Source organism: Lineus longissimus, chromosome 2 (genome assembly GCF_910592395.1).
Source record: "Lineus longissimus chromosome 2, tnLinLong1.2, whole genome shotgun sequence".
NCBI lineage: Eukaryota > Metazoa > Nemertea > Pilidiophora > Heteronemertea > Lineidae > Lineus > Lineus longissimus.
Window position 1 is genome coordinate 642834 of NC_088309.1, and position 20209 is coordinate 663042.

General features: G+C 42.1%; 2 protein-coding genes across 3 annotated transcripts; one reads left to right on the forward strand and one right to left on the reverse strand.

The window, feature by feature from the left end:
* The first annotated feature begins 951 nt into the window (after positions 1–951).
* LOC135500173 (transmembrane protein 132D-like) lies at positions 952–11759 on the forward strand. Its single transcript, XM_064791423.1, has 9 exons — positions 952–1134; positions 2594–3413; positions 3783–3932; positions 4339–4534; positions 5581–5724; positions 6015–6217; positions 6994–7294; positions 7599–7787; positions 8052–11759. Exons 1-9 carry the CDS (start codon positions 1047–1049, stop codon positions 9096–9098), a joined length of 3138 nt encoding a protein of 1045 aa, XP_064647493.1. The 5' UTR covers positions 952–1046; the 3' UTR covers positions 9099–11759.
* Positions 11760–12685: 926 nt separating this feature from the next.
* Positions 12686–20065, reverse strand: LOC135500182 (receptor expression-enhancing protein 5-like). 2 transcript variants are annotated; one of them, XM_064791432.1, is made up of 6 exons: positions 19870–20065; positions 19257–19350; positions 18895–19033; positions 18431–18587; positions 16719–16751; positions 12686–15438 (listed from the first exon to the last, which is right to left on the reverse strand). In XM_064791432.1, exons 1-6 carry the CDS (start codon positions 20003–20005, stop codon positions 15353–15355), a joined length of 645 nt encoding a protein of 214 aa, XP_064647502.1. In that variant the 5' UTR covers positions 20006–20065; the 3' UTR covers positions 12686–15352. The 2 variants fall into 2 exon arrangements, with proteins under 2 accessions (XP_064647502.1, XP_064647511.1); XM_064791441.1 differs by lacking the exon at positions 16719–16751.
* Between the last annotated feature and the right edge of the window lie 144 nt (positions 20066–20209).

A 20209-nucleotide genomic window follows, 5' to 3' on the forward strand; every position in this document is an offset into this window, starting at 1 on the left:
TTCATAGCGCACGATCAGTGTCGCTACAGAGTAAGTGTCCCAAGTCTTTGCTGGATGTGCCATGCCCCTTTACTAGGCGTTCTCTGCAACTGGATGTGTACTCTCCCAACGTAGTGTAGTGCACCATCTTTCTACAGGGTGGACCATGTCTCTACCCTTAGTGAAAAATGTGTCTCATTTTCACATGGTAAATCCACAATTCACCATGGTGATCTTTCTGCACATCACCATGGTGAAATGGGGCGGTGAAATATTCGCCATTTTTTTGTCTCTTAGCACCTTCTTATGGTAGACTCCCTGGGCAGCCCATTAATTGTGTCATCCTAACTGGTCTCCGTATGTGAGGAACGAGGCCGGTCCACTGCATCCGGAGTGTATCTTATGGAGGCTTATTCCTAAGCATTTCGGAAAATTGCTCTGGTAAATACTCCAATGGTTCAATCCGCAGACTACCCGGAACTGCACATGGCACAACGAGATAACGTCTGAACTTTAGATTAGGCCTAATAATGCAGTTTGATTAGGCTCACACCCTGCATGACATAATATCATGATATACTGACACACCGGTTTAGAAGTTTGAAATGTCCTTGTATAGAATGTCCAGGGAACAAAGAATTGGCCTATACTATTAGGCCTAGTGCTACCTTAGAGTAAGAATCAACAATCCCAGAGACAGAAACAGGTCTAGTTACTCTAAGATCTCAAATATAAGAATATCGGTAGTTGATATATAATAGGCACATTTCCCCGAGAAAGCATTTTCTAAAGAAATGCCAACTTAAGACCCCCATTAATGACCCCCCCCCCCCTTGTGTGACTTTCGACTGCTGCATGCTGTATAGCAGCAGCATATAGCAGCATATAGCATAGAGCAGATACCATATCAAGGATAATGTATGCGGAACTAACAGTGATACGGCGCAATGATATTCTAATTAATGAAAGTAGTGCATGTAACGCAGCGATGCTGATGTAGACGTTTGTCAAAATACTCGAACTCCCACAAATACCCCCGTTGGAATACAGTTGTGGACATTTATGTAATGGCTGTGGATATCCTCGACATCAGGATGATTTCGATACGGCTCTTTTGGAATGGGCTATGGATATTACTGGGCCAGGTTCTAGCAGGTATGTCGCTTACATCTATCTACCAGTTAGCATACACGGTGATGCTAGTAGTATAGTATAGCCAGCTTCGCTGTGTATTATACAGCACGCTAGCAGTATATATGTATGCCTTCAGGTTTTGCATGTAATATATATATCGATTGACGCACGGGACAAATATCGGCAATGAAATGTGTAGGCTGTAATAGTAGGCCAGGCTGATCTGCTAATACTAATAGGGCCTAGGCCTATATCCAATCCAATGGCAATGGCCAGAATGAGTGGATGCAGATATCTATGATGTTGCCATTTGGCTGGGCTAGGACAAACTTTACTGGTGACCTGCTCTGGCGAAAGGAAGCTATCATAGGGCCTATGGGCAGAATTCTTGAAATATAGTAGAACCTCCATTAGCGGACACCTCTCTACTAAGGACACCCTCTCTAAAGGACACTAGTTTTGGGTTAAATTGGGTGTTTCCCGGGCATTCAATTTGACCTCTCTAATCAGGACACCTCGCTATTAAGGACAGCACTTGTTAGTCCCGAGGGTGTCCTTGATAGAGAGGTACTACTGTACTGCACAAAATATAGATCTTTTTAAAGGGGGAACATGGGCAGTTCAAGCTGTGGCGTTTATGGTGGTCTTCAGTTGACTATTTTGCACAGTAGCCTATAGGGTTTGGTTTGACTTAGTGATAAAACCCTTCCTCATACAATCTGTATGAATAGTGGTGATGTAATATGATGAGAAAAGCGAAACCTATTGGCAACTTTGTGTAACTCGACCCTGTTGGCTCCTTCCTATAGTCCCCCTCAAAATGATGATTTAGGCCTGTGATGATACTGAGACCTACAATGCTCTGATTGTGCCCTGCATGAGCCTTCACCAAATGAGGGCAGATGTCTCGGGGTTTATGTGCAGGGCCGGAGAGGCAAACATTAACCCCTGATTCTTTAGGATGCGAGTGAGGATACTGACATAAATGGAACATGATTACAAGGCCTATGTTATATCTTGTCTCACAATCAATGATTGGTCAGGTGAGATGCTACAGCACTGTCAGCTCAGAACATGGTCTCCACATGAAGGCCTACTTCCATGATTGAAGAAACACTTACAAATAGGGCATGTTTATATTCTCAAGGCCTATTTGTATCATTTGTGCATAGGCCTCATGAGATCTTCAAGAATGCAACTGACGTGACTGTATCAGATTTGATTTAACCCATTCTGTGATCAAATCATTTATCAGATTTGAGATGACCTACCAGTTGTAAGGTTATCATGTTTGCTATCAAAGTGCAGCTAATAGAAGTCTTTTTCAGTTTATATTTCATGCATCTTTTTGCTGTTACTCTAAAATATATTTCAGCTGAGCGCCAGGCACGGGGCTCTTGTTTCTCAGACGATGGTAAAAGCTAATCTAATTGGTTGTACAAAAAGACTTGTAAAATAGTTTAATTTTTGCTAATTTCAGGTTGTGCTCAATCGGTTGATGTTTCATTTACTCAAAGAGATCGAGCATACTTCATCAAACCATTGACTTTGAAGAGTTCTATCTTTAACCCATTATTACAAGAAGGACAGTTTGCCATCACACACCCGTCACCATTCAATATGGTCAAGGCAAAATATGGACAGTTTGAAGCGGAGGGTCTAGTCAATCAGAACAGTTTCATCACTAGTCATAAGAATGAAAGCGTCAATTTAGAAAGCTTAAAAAATATAGAGATAAGTGCACATATAGTATCGCGGTCTCTGACTCGAGAGCGGCCGGTCCTTCAAGTCCTGTGCCATTCTAGTCAAATAATCCAGGTTCCACCGAACAATGCTAAATCAAATAAGAACAAAAATGCTCAGTCTAAGCCTGTTATCTCCGAGCAGAGATGGTGCTTGCAGGTCCATGCCCAGTTCAACATGCAGAGAGCCGCGTCAGTCTGTATTTTAGATGGACACAGAAACAAGTGCACAGCAGATATTGTAATTCCCGACTTGTGGTGGAAGGATCCTTATCGCAGTGCGGATGTTTACTACTCATATTATCCGATCGAAAAGAACGTGGAATGTTCGAGCTCGTCCAACATCATCAAATATGACACAGAAGGAACTGTGGAGAGTTTGCAAAAGTTTTATGTTGGTGCGGTGCGTTTGGATAAGGATACGACCCGCTATAAGGAGCTAAAAGAGGACCAACACATCTTGCTCTATGTGCCGAGGGATCCAGTTCTACCTGGTACGAAGTTTAGGGGAGCAGTCAAGTTGCAGGCTGAATCAGATGTGCAGAAATTCACTGTCAGGTAGGTGTTCTCTCATTTATACCAAGGTTACTAATAAGTGGTGGAGATATTTGGAATATTTTGCGATTTTCGGAAATATTTTTGCTATTTTTTATCCATTTTGGAATGTGTTTATTTGGAAAAGTGGAGGGAATTTTTGTTAGATTAGTTTAAAAAATTGTTTTTTTTAAGAAATAAATTTTTGTTCAAATTAGTAAAAAATGCTAAAATTTGGGATTTTACCATTGGGATTTTTACGGTTAGGATTCTTTACCTTTAGGATTTTTACCATTAGGATACAATATGCCTTTCAATGTGTCTTTGTCATTGACCTCTGACACAGTAACTGGAGATTGTGACGGCATCGTTGCTTCTCTCTTCCATCTGCAGAATCCGCGTGCGACGAGGAATTAAAGTGATTGGTGTGGAAGCGAGGGATCCTGATCGATGGCATCTTGACGTCGACCTCAACACTAAACGAAGGGGAGCGGTTGTCGTGGCAACAGTTAATAGCGACAAAGTGTACACCAAGGCCTCTAGGTAAGGGACTGTCTCCAGTGATCGGGTGGTGGCCATTGCTTCAATTTGTCGGATGTAATTAGGTCAATGTTGGTGTGGGAAACTTCTGCGACCTTTATTACATGCCTCCTACCATTAGTGCCTACACACTTAGAGTCACAACGTTGGTATGCAGACCATTTTAACACTTTCTGACACTGCAATGAGAGCAGTGGTGCCACCTGTTGTTATGCCCAGGAACTGCCTATCACAAATAATGCCTATCGCGCCGAAACCGATAAAATAGAAGCTCAGGAGAACTTAGCGCTTTGCAGTATTGTGCGAGGACACTCAGTCTCCATGTCTCTGGTCTACCGAGCTCAGAACTCACTCAGCTCATAAATCATGATGAAATACTGATCTCAATTTTGTACGTGGTACCTTTCAGGATTCAAGACATATATGATTGGGTGTTCGAGGTTGAGGAGGAGACTGTCCGTGACGGCGATATAGACGGGCGAATCTTTTGGCAGATCCAGTACATGCCGAGTCACCTGGCTGTTGGTCCGGTGAAACAGCTAAGGGCGTCGACAAGAATTCCTGTCAGTCCAGATGAGGATTATCATATTGTTCCTGTTCTCAAGGTATGTTGTCATGGAAACATTGAAGGCCTACTCTGCTTGGTGTCAACTAAACTTGGGTGTCAGTCATATCTACTGATCAAACAAACTGTTCACTTTCTGATGAAACCATTCTCTTGTGTGAAAAAGGCGTAGAGTCAGCCCGATGTCAGCTTATTGCAATACACATGATCCATGAAGATTAGCTTTGAAATTTCAAAAGGTCACAAATAAATTGGAGCTGCAGAAATGCTGGGGGTGGTTTGAGATATGATCCTTGTGAGTTGGTGGTTGGTGTCGGCTCCCCAAACAAGGTCTGTCATTGCGACACAGCATTGACACCATGACGAGTCATGGTGATTTTTAATGGCGTCTGCTTTCCAATCCCAATTGTCATGTTACCACCCCTTTAGTCACATCACTGTGAACATGTAGATTTCAAAAAAATATCCCAACACAATCAATGCTCATGTTTCCGGTTGGCAGAATGCAAGGAAGGAAGCCATCTATTCTGTTCTATTCTACTATTACAAACCTAAAATGGTGCGAACTTGAATGTTGCATCTTTGAAGTGTTGCTGTGATAACAGTCTTGCGTCTGCATGTTGTGTGCAGACGTCACTGGTAATGCTATTCTGGGTAGAACACACCAATCCAGATCGTGGATGTCATACATATGGCAAGCCTGCGAGAGCTGTAGTAACTGTTGCCATGGAAACGTGATTTTCTCTGTGTTGTACCAATATCAGAATCTGCATAAGTTTTGGAAATCAATACCTTTGTCTATGACTCGAATGAAATAGTTTCTAGCGTTTGGTTCACTGCTTTGACGAGGGATTAAAAAACACGGGGAGTCCTACACACTCGCCATTCAACTCACTGGAAATGTTTGGGTTGGTTTAGCTTTTGATGCTCAAGATAATGTTTGCTACTGTTGCACTGATGAGAGTGGTCTTGCTGTGAGCTTAGAAACCAATGTTACAGTTGGTAGGTTGTCATAGAGAGACCTTTAGGAGATATCTAAGGGATTGTTTTGACTGGTGAAAACCCATCTTTATTTTGACTTTATAGATTTGGGAAGTGCTCAATCTTGCTATCCTGACTGGTCGACGACAAACATGGTCAATCCAGGTGTACGCTGTGAGAACATCCGGCCACACTGATGACATCACAAAGCTGTGCAGCTGTCACTCGATGGATGAAGAAGTCATCAAGGTACAGTTCTTCCCTACTGACTGCTCAAGCCTAGTTTAAGCAGACGTACTCTGATCGTCATGATATTCCAGACGTACAGCATGGTCTAGCAGTTCAGATTACATACTCATCATCAGATTGTTGTGGGTTTGAATCTTGTCCTTTGGCAAGTCACTTGACTTTGATTGTCACGTTCTCTGAATGAGATGTGATCTCCTCTTCTCTTGATGAACTGACTGACACCAAGACGATTTATACTGCACTTATTTATATGCAGTTTTTATAACTTATGTAATCATTCTTTTGCCCAGGTGACTTTGGATTGTTCGCATGTGTACGTGGACGGAACAGAAACAAATGGAGCCAGGAATGCCACTATTATTCTAAAACATGCCGATAAAATCCAAGAAGTTCAGCTGACCGTTTGGATCCCGGAGGTGCCCGTCAATGTCGAAATATCCGACACAAAACTGAGTCAGATAAAGCTGTGGAAAGCACCTGATGTTCATACAAGGTAACGTCAAAGTCTTCAATAACTTGTGATGTAACATTGATCAACTATCAAAACTCATAAGGGAAAGGATCAAGTGGGGAAACCAAACCATAATGCATTGAAAACAAAGATTGTAGGTCATCCTTTATAGTGGCTGGTTCTGGTGTACTGTTGTCCTTGCGTTAACTCCTCTTACCTAAAGCTATGCAATACTAATTACAGCCAGCATATTCAAGTATGTGATACTCAGCGTCTGCCAGTTTGTGCCATATAGCTATAGGGGATGTCTGATCTATTTTCAACTCGCAGTATGGCCACAGAAGGTGCCATGCCATAAAACCGTCAATCTGTCAGGATTAAGTAATTGGTCATGTTAGGTATGTTGGTGGTGAACCATTTGTAAACGGAAGCTACCAGCCAAGATTCCCTTTCCTCGAAGTGTAATAGCCAGCCACGTGGGGGGGGGGTGGTGCCAGGTTGACAATTCTAGAAATTTTCAAAGTTAAAAAATTTTGACTTCTTTTTTTGCTAACCCTTACCCTAACCCGAAAAAAATTTCTAAGTCCAAAACTTTTTTTCACTGTTTTTTTTTTCCTGCTCAAAATCAACCAACATCATCAGTCCCAAAACTTTTTTGACTTTGAAAATTTTTCCAAATTTGGACTTTTTTTCTGCTAACCCTTACCCTTACCCTTACCCGGCGGGGTAGTCGCTGACCGGAGTTCCAGTGTAGTTTCTAAGTTTGTCATATGAATGTATGTATGTATCTATACAAGCGTATTTCAAACTTGTTCCAGGAAAACTCGGGGCACTGATTTTGGTAGCATGGACAGCCCAGCCTCTTTGCCGGAACGTGATACCAAGAACAGTGATGATGATGGAAGTACTTGTCACCTGCGTTTCCAACAAGCCGACATAAAAGTGTACACCCGCTTTGTTCTTTCCGAGATGGGAAAATCGACATATTGGTTGAACAGAAAAGCCCAGCTTGATATTACGGAGAACGTAGCTAATCGCCTGAGGGTGTCTGACCCAAGGATCGCCAGGCTTGATGGACGCATTATTGAAGGGCAGTCAAAAGGTCGCACTGAAGTGCAGGTAAGTTCATGACAAGACCTTCAGTTCAGGTTTGCTGTAGAGTAGATTGACTAGTAGAGGTGGCCTACCACACACATTCAAGACTGTAAGTCATAGAACTGCAACGTGCCATGGTTCTTGGGATTGTGAAACAACGTCTCCAGAGGCCTGGTTGCGTTTCTTGCACTGGGGTAACAAATTAAACTTATCTTTAATTTCTTGATGACGTATGTCTTGCACAGGTTTGTAGAGGCATCATGGAGCGATTTTCGAGGCCTTGTTCCTTGCAACCATTTAGATTTTTTAAATGGTTTTATGAATTCAGGTAATGTCAAGGACAGGACGAGTAATCGGTGCGAAGGAAGTGCGTGTGAGCACGGACAAAGTGAGCATCAAACGTCTTGAAGCTACTCTGGTCGCTGGATTGGATGTCGAGGTTCAGGGACCTGGAGATCTGCAGGGAACATACATAGCTCGGGTCAAACTTCTCGAAGATCTAAAACATGTTGGTCAGGTAAGTCCTCGATACACATTCAGAGGAGTGCTCCTGCCCTCCTGCCTCCATCAGTCATCTCAACATCCTTTGGCCGAGCAGGCCCACCTGTGTGAAGTGTTCTGTCACTGCCTCTCTTACTTATGGCTTGCCCACTACCTTAGTCCAAGAAACAAAATAATAGCTAAGAATGATATTGGACACGAATACAAAGTTGGTCATGTTTCAACAGAGCTCCAAGGCATAGACTTTTTATAAAACTTTTTATCTTGATTTTACTTCCAGGAAGGATTCCTTGACATAGCTGTTCACTTCACGGACGAAACCATCATCCCTCTTCATCAGATCAATCCAAACGATTACTTCCTTGAAATGGACACCATTAATAATCACGTGGTAGCATTTGGCCCTCTAATGACAGCTGACCGTCCAAGAGTGAAGGCGATGGGCCCAGGCAAGGGAGAATTGCTCAAACTCTCTATGGAGCTTGGGGACGAGTGTCGTCGCAAGGTTTCAGATCCCCTCGCTGTGAGTTACGTATACGTTAATGTCGAGTTAAAAGACTTAGACAAGGAGTTGCAGAATGATGATTTCTTCAAGAAGGACAACCGTGCCGGTGGTCGTTGGGATATAAAGCCCTCACAGGGCAAAAAGGGCATGTTTGATCTTAACCTTGGCCCAGAGAAGAAGCATTCGGCACAGGATGATCTGAGAAATGATCCGGAGCAGAATGCGCCTGATTTAAGCGACATGGATCTAGATCTTGGTGAACTATCAAAGAGCCCTGAGAGCAGTGCAATGCAGGAGGCGCGGCGGCAACGCATTGATCAAATCGGTGGAGTCACACCGCTGGAGATCGGGATGTACACACTGTTGGCCCTGGTCTGTATGGCAGTCTTTGTTATCGTATCGTATTGCGTAGTCTTCGTTGTTCGATATCGTCGTAAGAGGTTACCAAAGGAACACGGAGAATCAATTGCCCAGGCAAAAGACTGGGTGTGGATTGGTCGGGCGACTCTTGAGCGCAATCGTGTTAACACCCAGTGTTCTCAGACACTCATGCCACCTGCAGACTTTAATGGCAATCAGACTGTTCGTCGTGGGAGTAACCGAAATTCCGCCGACAGCAGCAATCGTAATAGTGGTGTATCGGAATACAAGGGCTCCGAGTGTAACATCCGCATCACATCCAACCCGATACCTAACGGAGGCAATGTCGAGGAGACGGCGAGTTTAACCCGGAATGAAGTGCAATGGGATTACGAAGCTATGGGACTTACATATGACCAATTGATGGAATATTTTGACAACCTTAAGGAGACCTCTGCTTAAACATGTCACTTCATTGACAGTTAGAAACATTTCATATTGCAATGGACAAAAATTATTTTAGTACGATCACAAGACTTCATGTATATACAGAGTGTCTCTGAATGTCACATGGCTTATGCACGCTTATGAGTTGGATCAAGAATGGGAATTGATGGGGCTATATATTTTTTGTTTTGAATAACTAGAGGTGTTGCTAATCATGCTAATGGTTTTATTAGCTGATTTGAAAGTGACGTGGGTCTGTTTTAAGAGTTTTCTAGACCTGCGATGTTGGGCACACATGGTGTGAACCATCAAATCCCATTCTTGGTCGAGTGGTCTGTCGAATCTGCTAGGAGGTGCAGCGAGTCTATGTACTTGTTCAGGCTCATACGGAGGTAGGTTTTTTCATCAGAAAGACAACAAACAAGATGAAATGACGAATGGGAAAGCTATCACCTCTCGCAAGATCCATTCCATCACTGTGCTTGTATTGTGACAGCTCATCCTGCGTGAAGGCATTTTAGTCACGGAGTTCATACGGGCCTGAAAAAGGTACATGACTCACAGCACCATCTACCAGGCTTGGTCAAAAGTCCACATTCCCATTACATAAACAACATCAAATGACCCGGGACACTCTGTAGTGATCAGATCAATTTTACTCAGGATGTTACTGAGCGTCTCAAACAAATCTTAATTAGTTGTGCCAAAGGGTAAAAATCAAATTCTCTGCTAATGAAACAAGGAAGTGTTCATTTTGACCCAAATTTTTAAGCAAATATGTATATTTTGTACCCTGGATGCAGTGCTTCAATAGCTAGATCCCTCTTCTGTGGTTTGGGCGGTCGGTTGCCGTCAGCTTACGCCGGTAGAGTTTGAAATCAAAGTAGGTCAGCTGGACTGCAAGACCACATTATCTAGTTGACAGGACGCGCTGTGTGCTGTAGCACAGTGTCAGGTTTTCAATGCTAGTCAGCAACTTCTAATGGAAATTGCACTCCAAATATTTGTCGTATTGTAATATAAAGTAGATTGTTATAATCATTGTCATTTTGTGCGTATGGTCCTTTCAGTTCATTGAGGAAGTCCAACTAATTGCGATTAGTGAACTGAACTTTGGTGATATATTGTACAAAACTACGAAGTTGCATTTCTACAGCACTCCTGGGATATTGTGGTGGTCATGCCATGTTCTTCCCTTCATATAAGAAAACTTTTAATTGATCGAATTTGGTAGGCTTTTTGTGGCAAAATCTAAATCTAAGATCTAGTCTTATAGAATCAATTAACACAGGGTCATCACACATAGTCAAAGGGTCAGTGTAATACAGGTTGGTCCCCTCATTTATTGATTTGTAACATTCGTACAAAGCTGGGGGGGTTAAAGAGCCTTTTAGTAGGTGAAGGTCACAGTCTTCTGCGTATGTTCTGAAGAAGGAGCCCGATATCATTCACAGTGGCACTTGAAGCGCAGTCAATCACCCGCTGGAGCTGTGACACTTAAAGTTCACGTTTGTTGGAACGACTCAAAAACCGTGATTTCGTACTTATTTCTTGCTGTAACTAGAATGGTTTATCGATATTGTGTGATAGTTAGCAGTAAAGTAAACGGAAAAAAAACATTTTTAATGCAAATTTCAGTTGATTTTGCACCTTATGAATTCTTCCAATTTTTTGCGGCAAAGTATCTTGCCAATTTCAGTGGAGCTGGCATGTGAGCGTGTGAATAAATGGGTAGCTCTTTACACGCCTTGGTCAAGCTCTGTTAAGCTGAGAGAGATCTCTTTTCAAAGGTGTAAAGAAAGTGTACATACATGTAGGACAAAGATTCAAATTTTGCACTGTTAGAGAAAAGTGGTGATCTGGGGTGGCAAGAGTGAAACAGCAGTTAGGTTTGGATTCTCCTCTTGACTTGTTTCCACATCGTAAACTCTCTTGTCGTATGGGACTGACTGATGACACGAAACTAGCATGTTGTTGATCAAGTTGTAGCGGGAAGCACTGTAGCAATACAATTGCTGTTGTGGCATGAACAAGGAACATCAGAGGAAGCCAGCCTGTGGTGTAACCTGTGATAAGCATGGTGTGTGGGAAATGTAAGATCTGCCAGCATTCTCATCATGGGATGAACTTTGCCTGGTACCTTATTCACAAAACGCATGTTGGTAACATGTGTGAGTAGTGTCATTGAACCTAGACAGAGTTAAACCTTAAACCCTTAAATCTTATAATCGCACCACACTTTGTCAAAATGTTGTCTGAAGTTGATCTAGTTATCTTTCGACAAGGTGGCAAACACAAATTCTGGTCTTAAAACAGCTATAATATGTGTATTTGTATAAATGTACCTATATATAACTGACATACAGACTGATTGAGCATAAGTCAAATTTCTCTAAAGTTTCTATTGTTTCTAGATGTGAACTGTAAGTTAGGGAACGAATAGCTAGATGTGTCCCCAGTCATCATGCTCGTCTCTTCACGTGGCCCTCTTACTTGGCATTTGTACATGACATAGCCTGTTATATAGTCGGTACTACCCCAGATTGAAATAGTGCTAGCAGTGTTCAATGTGGCCATTCTCTTTGTTTGGCTGATTCACGCGGCTTTTTGTCTCATCATTGTATTTCTTTATCCGTTGAAAATGTGTTTAATTCAAGTAATAAATTGTTCTGTTATAACAAATCTCAGATTGTTGGTTGTGTCTTGTAAGGCTGGCTTTGCATAGAGTTCACGTTCTCACTTGTAATGTGTCACTTTAAGACAAGTCATTTCCAATGAGCAGGCTGCACAGCAAACAAGATCATGACAATGATGTGACCCTGGTAAACTCAGCTGAAGGAGCGCATCGCAGTGTCCCACCCCCCATTTCAGCTGTCTCTCGTAACGAAGAAGCTCTTGTGGATGGCAGCATCTATACTTCTTATTGAAGAACCAGTTCCACCTGATTTATGTACATGTACACTTTGGATGCAGCGGCCCAGCCTGGTCACCCGGTAAGGAAGGACAATCGGTTGACGAAGTGAACTGCAAAGGATTCTATCCCTGTGAAATCTGCAATGCTCTCCATGGGAACTTGGTGATTGCGACTCCATGAAGTGAACTCTGAGCCTGTCCCTGCATTCTGGTTGTGACTTGTCCTCAAGAGACCAATCTGGGACAAATGGATATTATAATGACACAGCATGGATCCGTGCAACCCAGCAATGATGATTTCTTGTGTCTCTCTGCATGTCAGACAAATGCTCAAGGCCGAGTCTCACAGTCCAGAGGTCCACACTATTGGCTACCAGGCAATAGGGTTCAGGTTCGATTTGGAGGAGCCAGAAATCATAATTCTGGATGAACTGCCGTCGCTGTGGTTTGAAGGAACTAACAGTGACATTCAAGGCTCCTCACAAGAAAATTTGAGACACCATGCGAGATAGATCAATGAGTCTCTGTGAGATGAGACTAAAAGCTATGGTCCTTCGTGTCTATGCCAGAGCAAGATCCCACACAGGTCGACTGCCGCCCATAGAGGACACCACATCTCTGGCAAACATCCAATAAGGTTACGATGTCGGCAATGATGATACATTGTAATGATATAAAAACAAAGGTGATTTGGACTAAAAATGTGTTTTATTTGCCTCGTAATTGGGCCCATTGAATGCAACACATGCATAGATAGACACGTAACATGTACAGAGTGTATGGTTACATAACATTTTATAGAAAATCTGTGACAACTGGTTACAACAAATGGAAGTGTGAGGATTTAACAACTGTCAACATGTCACGAAAAAAATCAAGATGCCGCGTGGTTCAACATCAGACTGTCGGGTGGTTCTAAAATCTGTAAAAGTTTGCTTACTTTTTAACATCACAGCTTAATCTTAATTTCACTTTGCCTGAGATAGTACATGTACTTACAACGATTTTGAGCTTCATTTAAAAAGGGCATCTGCTCTTTGCTTACAAAAGGTAGCAAGGTCTGCAGTGTAGAGCCACTTGCAAGGTCTGCAGTGTAGAGCCACTTGCAAGGTCTGCAGTGTAGAGCCACTTGCAAGGTCTGCAGTGTACAGCCACTTGCAAGGTCTGCAGTGTACAGCCACTTGCAAGGTCTGCAGTGTACAGCCACTTGCAATGATTCCACTGCAGATTGTATGTGGATTATCCTTAATACTTGGGTTTTGTGCAGCGGAGTATGTAGGCCCTTATCACTGGGTTTTCACAAGGGTATTGGGGATCAATCATCTAAAATGTGGAGACCCCAAGATGGTGTCACAGATCAGATAAAGTATACACTATACGTTTCAGGTTGTATTACATGTGAGGTAACGCTCAATGAGTGTAGAGAAGCTTAGTCAATTTCTACAAGCGTGATGAATATGACAATGCATATTAGGCTGGATTATATAAGGTCCATGTAACATGTCACTTTTCACTTGTCATTTGTGACATGAAGAACAAGCAAGTCATTTCCAGAGAGTGGGCTGTGATTCACGTTGCCACTTTGTGCCACGACATGTTTTCAAGCCGGAGTCAGTCAACAAACATCCTCGTGACAAGTCACCCCATGTTCAGGGCCAAGGGACAGCATGAATCGAATATATACCCAGCCCGAGGCACAGGGCCAAGTTTTGCGATGATCAAAGCTGCACTAGAGAGACAGATATTTGTCTTTAAACCAAGAATAACTTGACACTAAATTCAAAAGTGGATCTGATGAAAATACACATGCAGTAACTTTCATAATAACTTAGATTCCTTTCCGACACAGAATTATTTATAATAGGAAAAAGATCCCTCATATCACTTCTAAAAAATATGGCATTCATTCGAAATTCATTGAGTACGACTAGTTATTTCATATGAATAAGGCCCATTTAGACTTGACAAATCCTAAACCGATTACACAATCTTAACTTGAAAATGACTGTAAACAACACGTCTGCACATTATGAATTGGTGCAGGACACGGCCACCTTTATAATGCAACTTGGGCACCTACGTACCATCTGTGAACAAGAAGTTAAACTCTGATTTCAACAATTCAAAAACTAACATCTACATGAAGACCTTTAATTGGCTGAGATAAGAACAAGATCACCGACAGAAACAATGCGAGAGGGACACACAGGACGGGACACACACAAGTCATACTATTCTCTCTACACCCCACATAAAACATTTGTATGGGGCAAAACAATGCACTCTTGGAGAATTCATGTTGTTTTTACAAAATACAGATCAACAATATGTTTGAGAAGTGTCCAGCTCATAACCTTCACCGATTTGAACAATTTACGACTGCAATAAAACACAAGAGTGTCTTCCCAGTGGCCGTCCTTGGACGCTTGAAGGAAGGTTATGCTGGCTAAGATCTCACGATGATAAGTAGTTCATAAAACAAGAATTATCGATAACTGCAAAAGGCTTCTGTCTAAAGCAGATATTGCAGAAAATGAAAGAATGCAAGTTAGACTAGGGGCCTACCCATATTGAATATAATACTTGAAGGCAGCAAAAGACTCATTCCCTTCACACCATGTCATATATGCCAGATTCTTTGAGAACACCACAATAGTCAATGCAAATAGAAACCGTATTTAGGCGCATCATCAAGGCTGCAGATTATCAGGCGGATTTATCTGGATTGAGCCAACGCAAGCCCAATTGCTCCGAGCGACTGCAGTCAGTCAGACCGTACAGGTTCATACTTTGATTAAAAAGCACCTCGTATTTACATCCTTTTGGAGAGCTTTAGTTCAATACTGCAGCGGTAGTATCATGGAAGATATTGGCCTCACAGTTGAGAGGATGTGCGTTTGTCTCCCGACCGAGTCGCCCCGACTGGTCGACCTCAAATGATCACTTTGTAGCAGCTCTTTGAAAACAGTATGATTTCTGTGAAACCAGGATATCATTCATTCCAAACAAGCACTATCAAAGAGTTTAAAAACCTTATTGTTATTACTGCCAAGGTTCAGTTATGTACACATGCATCCATAGAGCTCTTAGTTAAACAGTGGTGTCCTTCCTGAGGACCATCTTAGCAGTACTACAACAATTAGTTTGGCCAAATAATTAGGCCCAGTTTCAGCAGCAGACACCAATAAATGATCACAAACCACCAAAACACCTCTTGACAAGTTGGACCACCATGATTTAACTAAGAAGCGTCCATATCTGGATCCCAAATCCACCGTGTAAACATGATGCGCCCAAATACGATTGATATTATTGTTATTGTCCAACCAATATAAAACACGTCGTAGTTTCACCGTTTAATCGGTTTTAGATGAGTCAGCAATGTTCCTCTTGACAGCTTCGCTGATGACTTCACTCGCGGCATCACTCGCCACATCTTGAGCTGCAAAGAGAAAAGATGGTCAAATGAAATGACGATTAGCCAGACGATTCATCCCGAGAGGATCAACAGGTACATAAAGGAAATTGATGACAGCATAAGATTTTCAAAATTAAACTTCAAACCCACTCGATCAGTCACAACCATCTACCTTGTTAAGCTGGTGTGGACAACATTGTTCCTTCTTGTTATAAAATAGTTTTTCATTAGATCATTGAACTGATCCGCTCACCAGCCAGAAAACTTTCATATTGTTTCAAACAAACCAACAGACGTGCCCTGACATCTACATGTAAGAGAAAAGCAACATGCTGGTGAAGTTCTAGCCCATTAGTTGGGTACATGACTGCAACTGGGATCCCATCAAGCAGTACCCAGTGGTGATAAAAATCCTGGTAAGATACCAGTTTACGAGTGATAGAGGGATGGAAGTGGGATTGGATTTTAAGCAATTTGAAATCCAACCACCAAAACATTTATCGGAAAATTTGAAATTCAATCGTGTGCTGGCATTCAGGGCATCATAAGGAAGCCAATAGCAGTGGTGCCTGTACCACGACTCTGAAAGATACTGAAATTCAAAGTGGAAACCCTAAAAATCACACTACATACTAGCAAAAATCACTAGGTATTTTACACCAAGCGTACAGATGACCTCAAACAGTTGGAGCTCCACCGGTTTCATGAATCCAAAGCGCTAACATTGACATGTAACCAGCACCGAAAATTCATGAATCTTTGGCGAGTTGAGCGGACATGCAGACAGCTCCTTAGGGTTTGGATATTGGAATCATCTACACAGTCCCCCTCAAGCCAATGCCAGCGACAGAAGGGTATCTACAAATAACTCCTGATATGACGCCCATACGAAGAGAGACAATGCGAGACACTATATACATTTTGTATCTATTTGTTCGGCAGATGGTTGTGATAGACATCGCTAGATCAGAATACTGCGTCTTATATTGAAGACATAACATTGTATCGGTATTCCTTCTGCTAGAAGCAGGCAGTTTCACCATTGGGCTGATGGTACATGTACAATGTATATACATGTTGCCATGCTGACTACTATACTTAGTCTAAGCCCGTATTCGATTTAAGGGATGTTATTTTCATGCAATAATGCGGTCTTAACAGATTTGTCGTGTACTTTTAGGTCCGATTAACATAGAAGTACAACCCCAACTTAAGTCAGCCATCCATATCACCAGGCCTGAAGCATCCACCAGAGAGGTGTTCAGCTAGTGGGTGATGTGACAGTGGGGGACTGAAAGCCTTACCTTTCTGGGTCTGCATTTTGGCAGCACGCAAAACTTTTAGAAAAAGATGGAGGAAAATTGTTGGGTGAATACTGCCAACGAAGGCAACTGGAACAAGTCACTGGGCCTTGATGGTACAGCAACAAGTCACTGGGCCTTGATGGTACAGCAACAAGTCTCTGGGCCTTGATGGTACAGCAACAAGTCTCTGGGCCTTGATGGTACAGCAACAAGTCTCTGGGCCTTGATGGTACAGCAACAAGTCTCTGGTCCTTGATGGTACAGCAACAAGTCACTGGGCCTTGATGGTACAGCAACAAGTCACTGGGCCTTGATGGTACAGCAACAAGTCTCTGGGCCTTGATGGTACAGCAACAAGTCACTGGGCCTTGATGGTACAGCAACAAGTCTCTGGGCCTTGATGGTACAGCAACAAGTCTCTGGGCCTTGATGGTATAGCAACAAGTCTCTGGAACTTGATGGTACAGCAACAAGTCTCCGTCACAGTCAAATACATACTTGCATTGACATGAGACCATCACATTCAGTTCGAAATGACAATTTCAAGTCCTTTATTTACCACTTCAGTTGAAGTACGGTACTCAAAGCCAGCCATCTCAAATGATGACCTCATTTCACAGCTTGTACTCTGTACGTTTAAACTTATTGATTTTAAAATCGAACAAAGTCCATAATAAAGTTGTGTTGTCTAGATATAACTCTAGATCAAAATGTTGTAACAATTTACTGTCATATTTTTGCCTTAATCAAAAGTCTTTTTTAACACTTTTATTATAAAATTGTCAAGCTGGTCTTACACAAAAAACATGGGGTCAGAGAAACATCAATAGCTGAACTAACCTGACAGCTCAAATGATTAAAGAAGTGATCCATGCATAACACTGAGACAAGCTATTTAGACAGTTGAGCAGGTCTGTACATACAATAGGCCAGACACAACTCGTCTGGCTGAATAACATGACATAGCATATTACATTGTCATTGTATTGTTCACTAACATGGATAAGTTACACTAACACACAGTGAGCGTTTATGTGGAAACAACCTCCATAACAGGGCTTTGAACAGGACTAACATGACAGAGTATAAGTATTACAAGGAAGAATAGTGATTGACTGCACTTTGGACAGTGAACAATGCATAAACAGGTTATTGAATGAATGACCATCAATTAACAATGCAGGCAGACCAGAAAACGCCTCAGTTAGATGGTCTTTAGTTTAAAGTTACTTTCACATTGTTTTCCCTGCCAACTGAATTGAACGCGTCAAACTTACCAGCATTTTAATGAAGTTTTTTTGCACGAATGGCAATGTTGTTGTTTGATACCTGTAGTCATGTCTCCATAGTTTCATGGAAACAGATTCAGAGCTTCCACAATCAATAAGTCATCGAAGGGTTAAAACGTCACTGAAAGGGGAGCGCAGCCTAATGCATGTATAAAGAGAAGCATGGTCGTTACCTTGGTGGCATGTGAGGACCAGAGCTTGGTTTCCACGGCAGTAGAAACTGACAGACAATGCAGGAAACTGTGGTTTTCACACACTATGATTATTTTGTGTGAGTTATTTGTTCAGCAATATCGTAACACACCACAATGCCTTGGGAATGTGGAAAACTAATACGCTTTCCCAATGTAATGGAATAAGCCCTTCAAGATAAAATTACTTTGCTGTCCATTTGTCATTAATCATAGCATAAACCTTTCTCACCTTCATTGAGGGCATCGCCAGCGATTTCTGTTGCCTGGTTCAACGCCTTATCGACTTGGTCCTGATGCTTGAGGACGAACGGACGAATGAGACGATAGTAGATGAAGATTGAGCCGTTCCAGGAGGTAGGCACCATGCAATAGACAAGGAAACCGCACTGCAAAGACACAAATGAAACAATAACTAGTTAGTCATAAATGTAAAATCCATCTAAAGAGGAAAGTCAACTACTGATTGGCGACTATTCTAAAAACCTAATCATCCAATTACAGAGCTCACACCAGGACTGAGTTTCAAATAAGACAGAAGACATGGAAATATTTCACCAGGTGAAAGCTGTCTTTTTTCAAGGACCGGCTTTGAGCTCAGTTCAACCATAACCTGATATGTTGTATGAAGTTACAACCGCCTTGAACAGCACAAATTGTAATATTCAACATCAGAAGATCAGCGGCTTCACTCACCTTGAAAAAGGAGTAGAAGGGGATCCAGAAGAGGAAAATGTCAGTAACAGTCTCAACTAAGCTGAAGGCACTGTAGACGACCCAGTAGGTCAGCCACTGGGTATCATCATCTTTACCTTTTGATTCAATCGCCTTAACCCTGCAAGTAACAAGTATGAACAATTATTAAACAGAATACTGTGGAACTGCACAGTTTGAGCTAAGGTTGGCCAAAACTTTCGTTAAGTCTCAGTTTTGTTCAACATTTTATCTCCATCCTTGTGATTTTGATAAGACAACCAATACCTCTAATTCTGTATCAATCTCGTAAACATACAGCTTTACTATGACTAAACAGTGAAATAAGGTTATGAAGTACTTACGAGGCATATGCAGGATAGAGAAAGCCGATGAAATTACACAGGAACTGTGACCCATACCCGATCATCAAGTAAAGGGCAAGAAATGCAATCAGACCTGTAAAGTAGAAGGGAACAAAAGCATCAGAGTGGGAGAAAAGTCACAGTGATTCTAACAGAGGTCAACCGACAAAATAGCCAATTTTTTTCATTCTCTTCAAGTTTTAATCTCAACTAGTTCTGGTGGTCCAAGCCTATAAGAAATTTTTCATGTGCTGTACCTAAAGTAATGCTACTGTTAGTGCAGTAGTGCATGTAGCGGCAGCGTAGTGCTGGTATTTATAAAGGTCTATGTATGTGAATCGAATACGATGTCAAAGAAACAACATACATCGAACATGCAGGCATAGCCCCACTGCACTTTTACCGGCCTAGAACATGCACACAGGTCGCAGTATACTGAAGTCTGAAGGCCCTGTGTACATGGTGTACATGGTGTACATGGTGTACATGGTGTACGGTCTGGTGAACCGCAGTTATACAATGTGTAGGCTTAGCGTGTACATCGACCTTGTGTATGGATGCATGTGGATACACGAAGTGCCAACCAGATGCGCTACGTAAAAAAAATACTCACCCAAAGCAATATACAGACGTCTTACACCAGTTTTGGCTTCAACTTTGGCAAGAACATCTGAAAGAGCATGCTGTTCATGCAATGCTTTGTCAAGCTTGCCCTTCCACGATTCGATATTTTGCCCTATGTTTGCCATTTTTCTCACTTCTTTTTCCAGGTTCCAACTTCGACAGCTGCTCCTCGTAAACAGATCATGTGATCAATACGTCACACCACCGCCTTCAGCCATAAGAGGAATTTCTATTTTTAACTCTGCCCCCACCCCCACCCTGCCATGTGACTGGTAAGCTGTCTTCTCAGTATACTGAGACAATGTCATTGGGGAAATCCCTCCCTCCGC

Coding starts and splice junctions, on each gene's coding strand:
- LOC135500173 (XM_064791423.1), top strand. CDS start 1,047: ATGGCTGTGGATATCCTCGACATCAGGATGATTTCGATACGGCTCTTT. Junction 3,414..3,782: donor GTGCAGAAATTCACTGTCAG/GTAGGTGTTCTC, acceptor TTCCATCTGCAG/AATCCGCGTGCGACGAGGAA. Junction 5,725..6,014: donor TGGATGAAGAAGTCATCAAG/GTACAGTTCTTC, acceptor TCTTTTGCCCAG/GTGACTTTGGATTGTTCGCA.
- LOC135500182 (XM_064791432.1), bottom strand. CDS start 20,005: ATGGCAAACATAGGGCAAAATATCGAATCGTGGAAGGGCAAGCTTGAC. Junction 19,034..19,256: donor CTCTATCCTGCATATGCCTC/GTAAGTACTTCA, acceptor TGTTACTTGCAG/GGTTAAGGCGATTGAATCAA. Junction 18,588..18,894: donor CCTTCTACTCCTTTTTCAAG/GTGAGTGAAGCC, acceptor GTGTCTTTGCAG/TGCGGTTTCCTTGTCTATTG.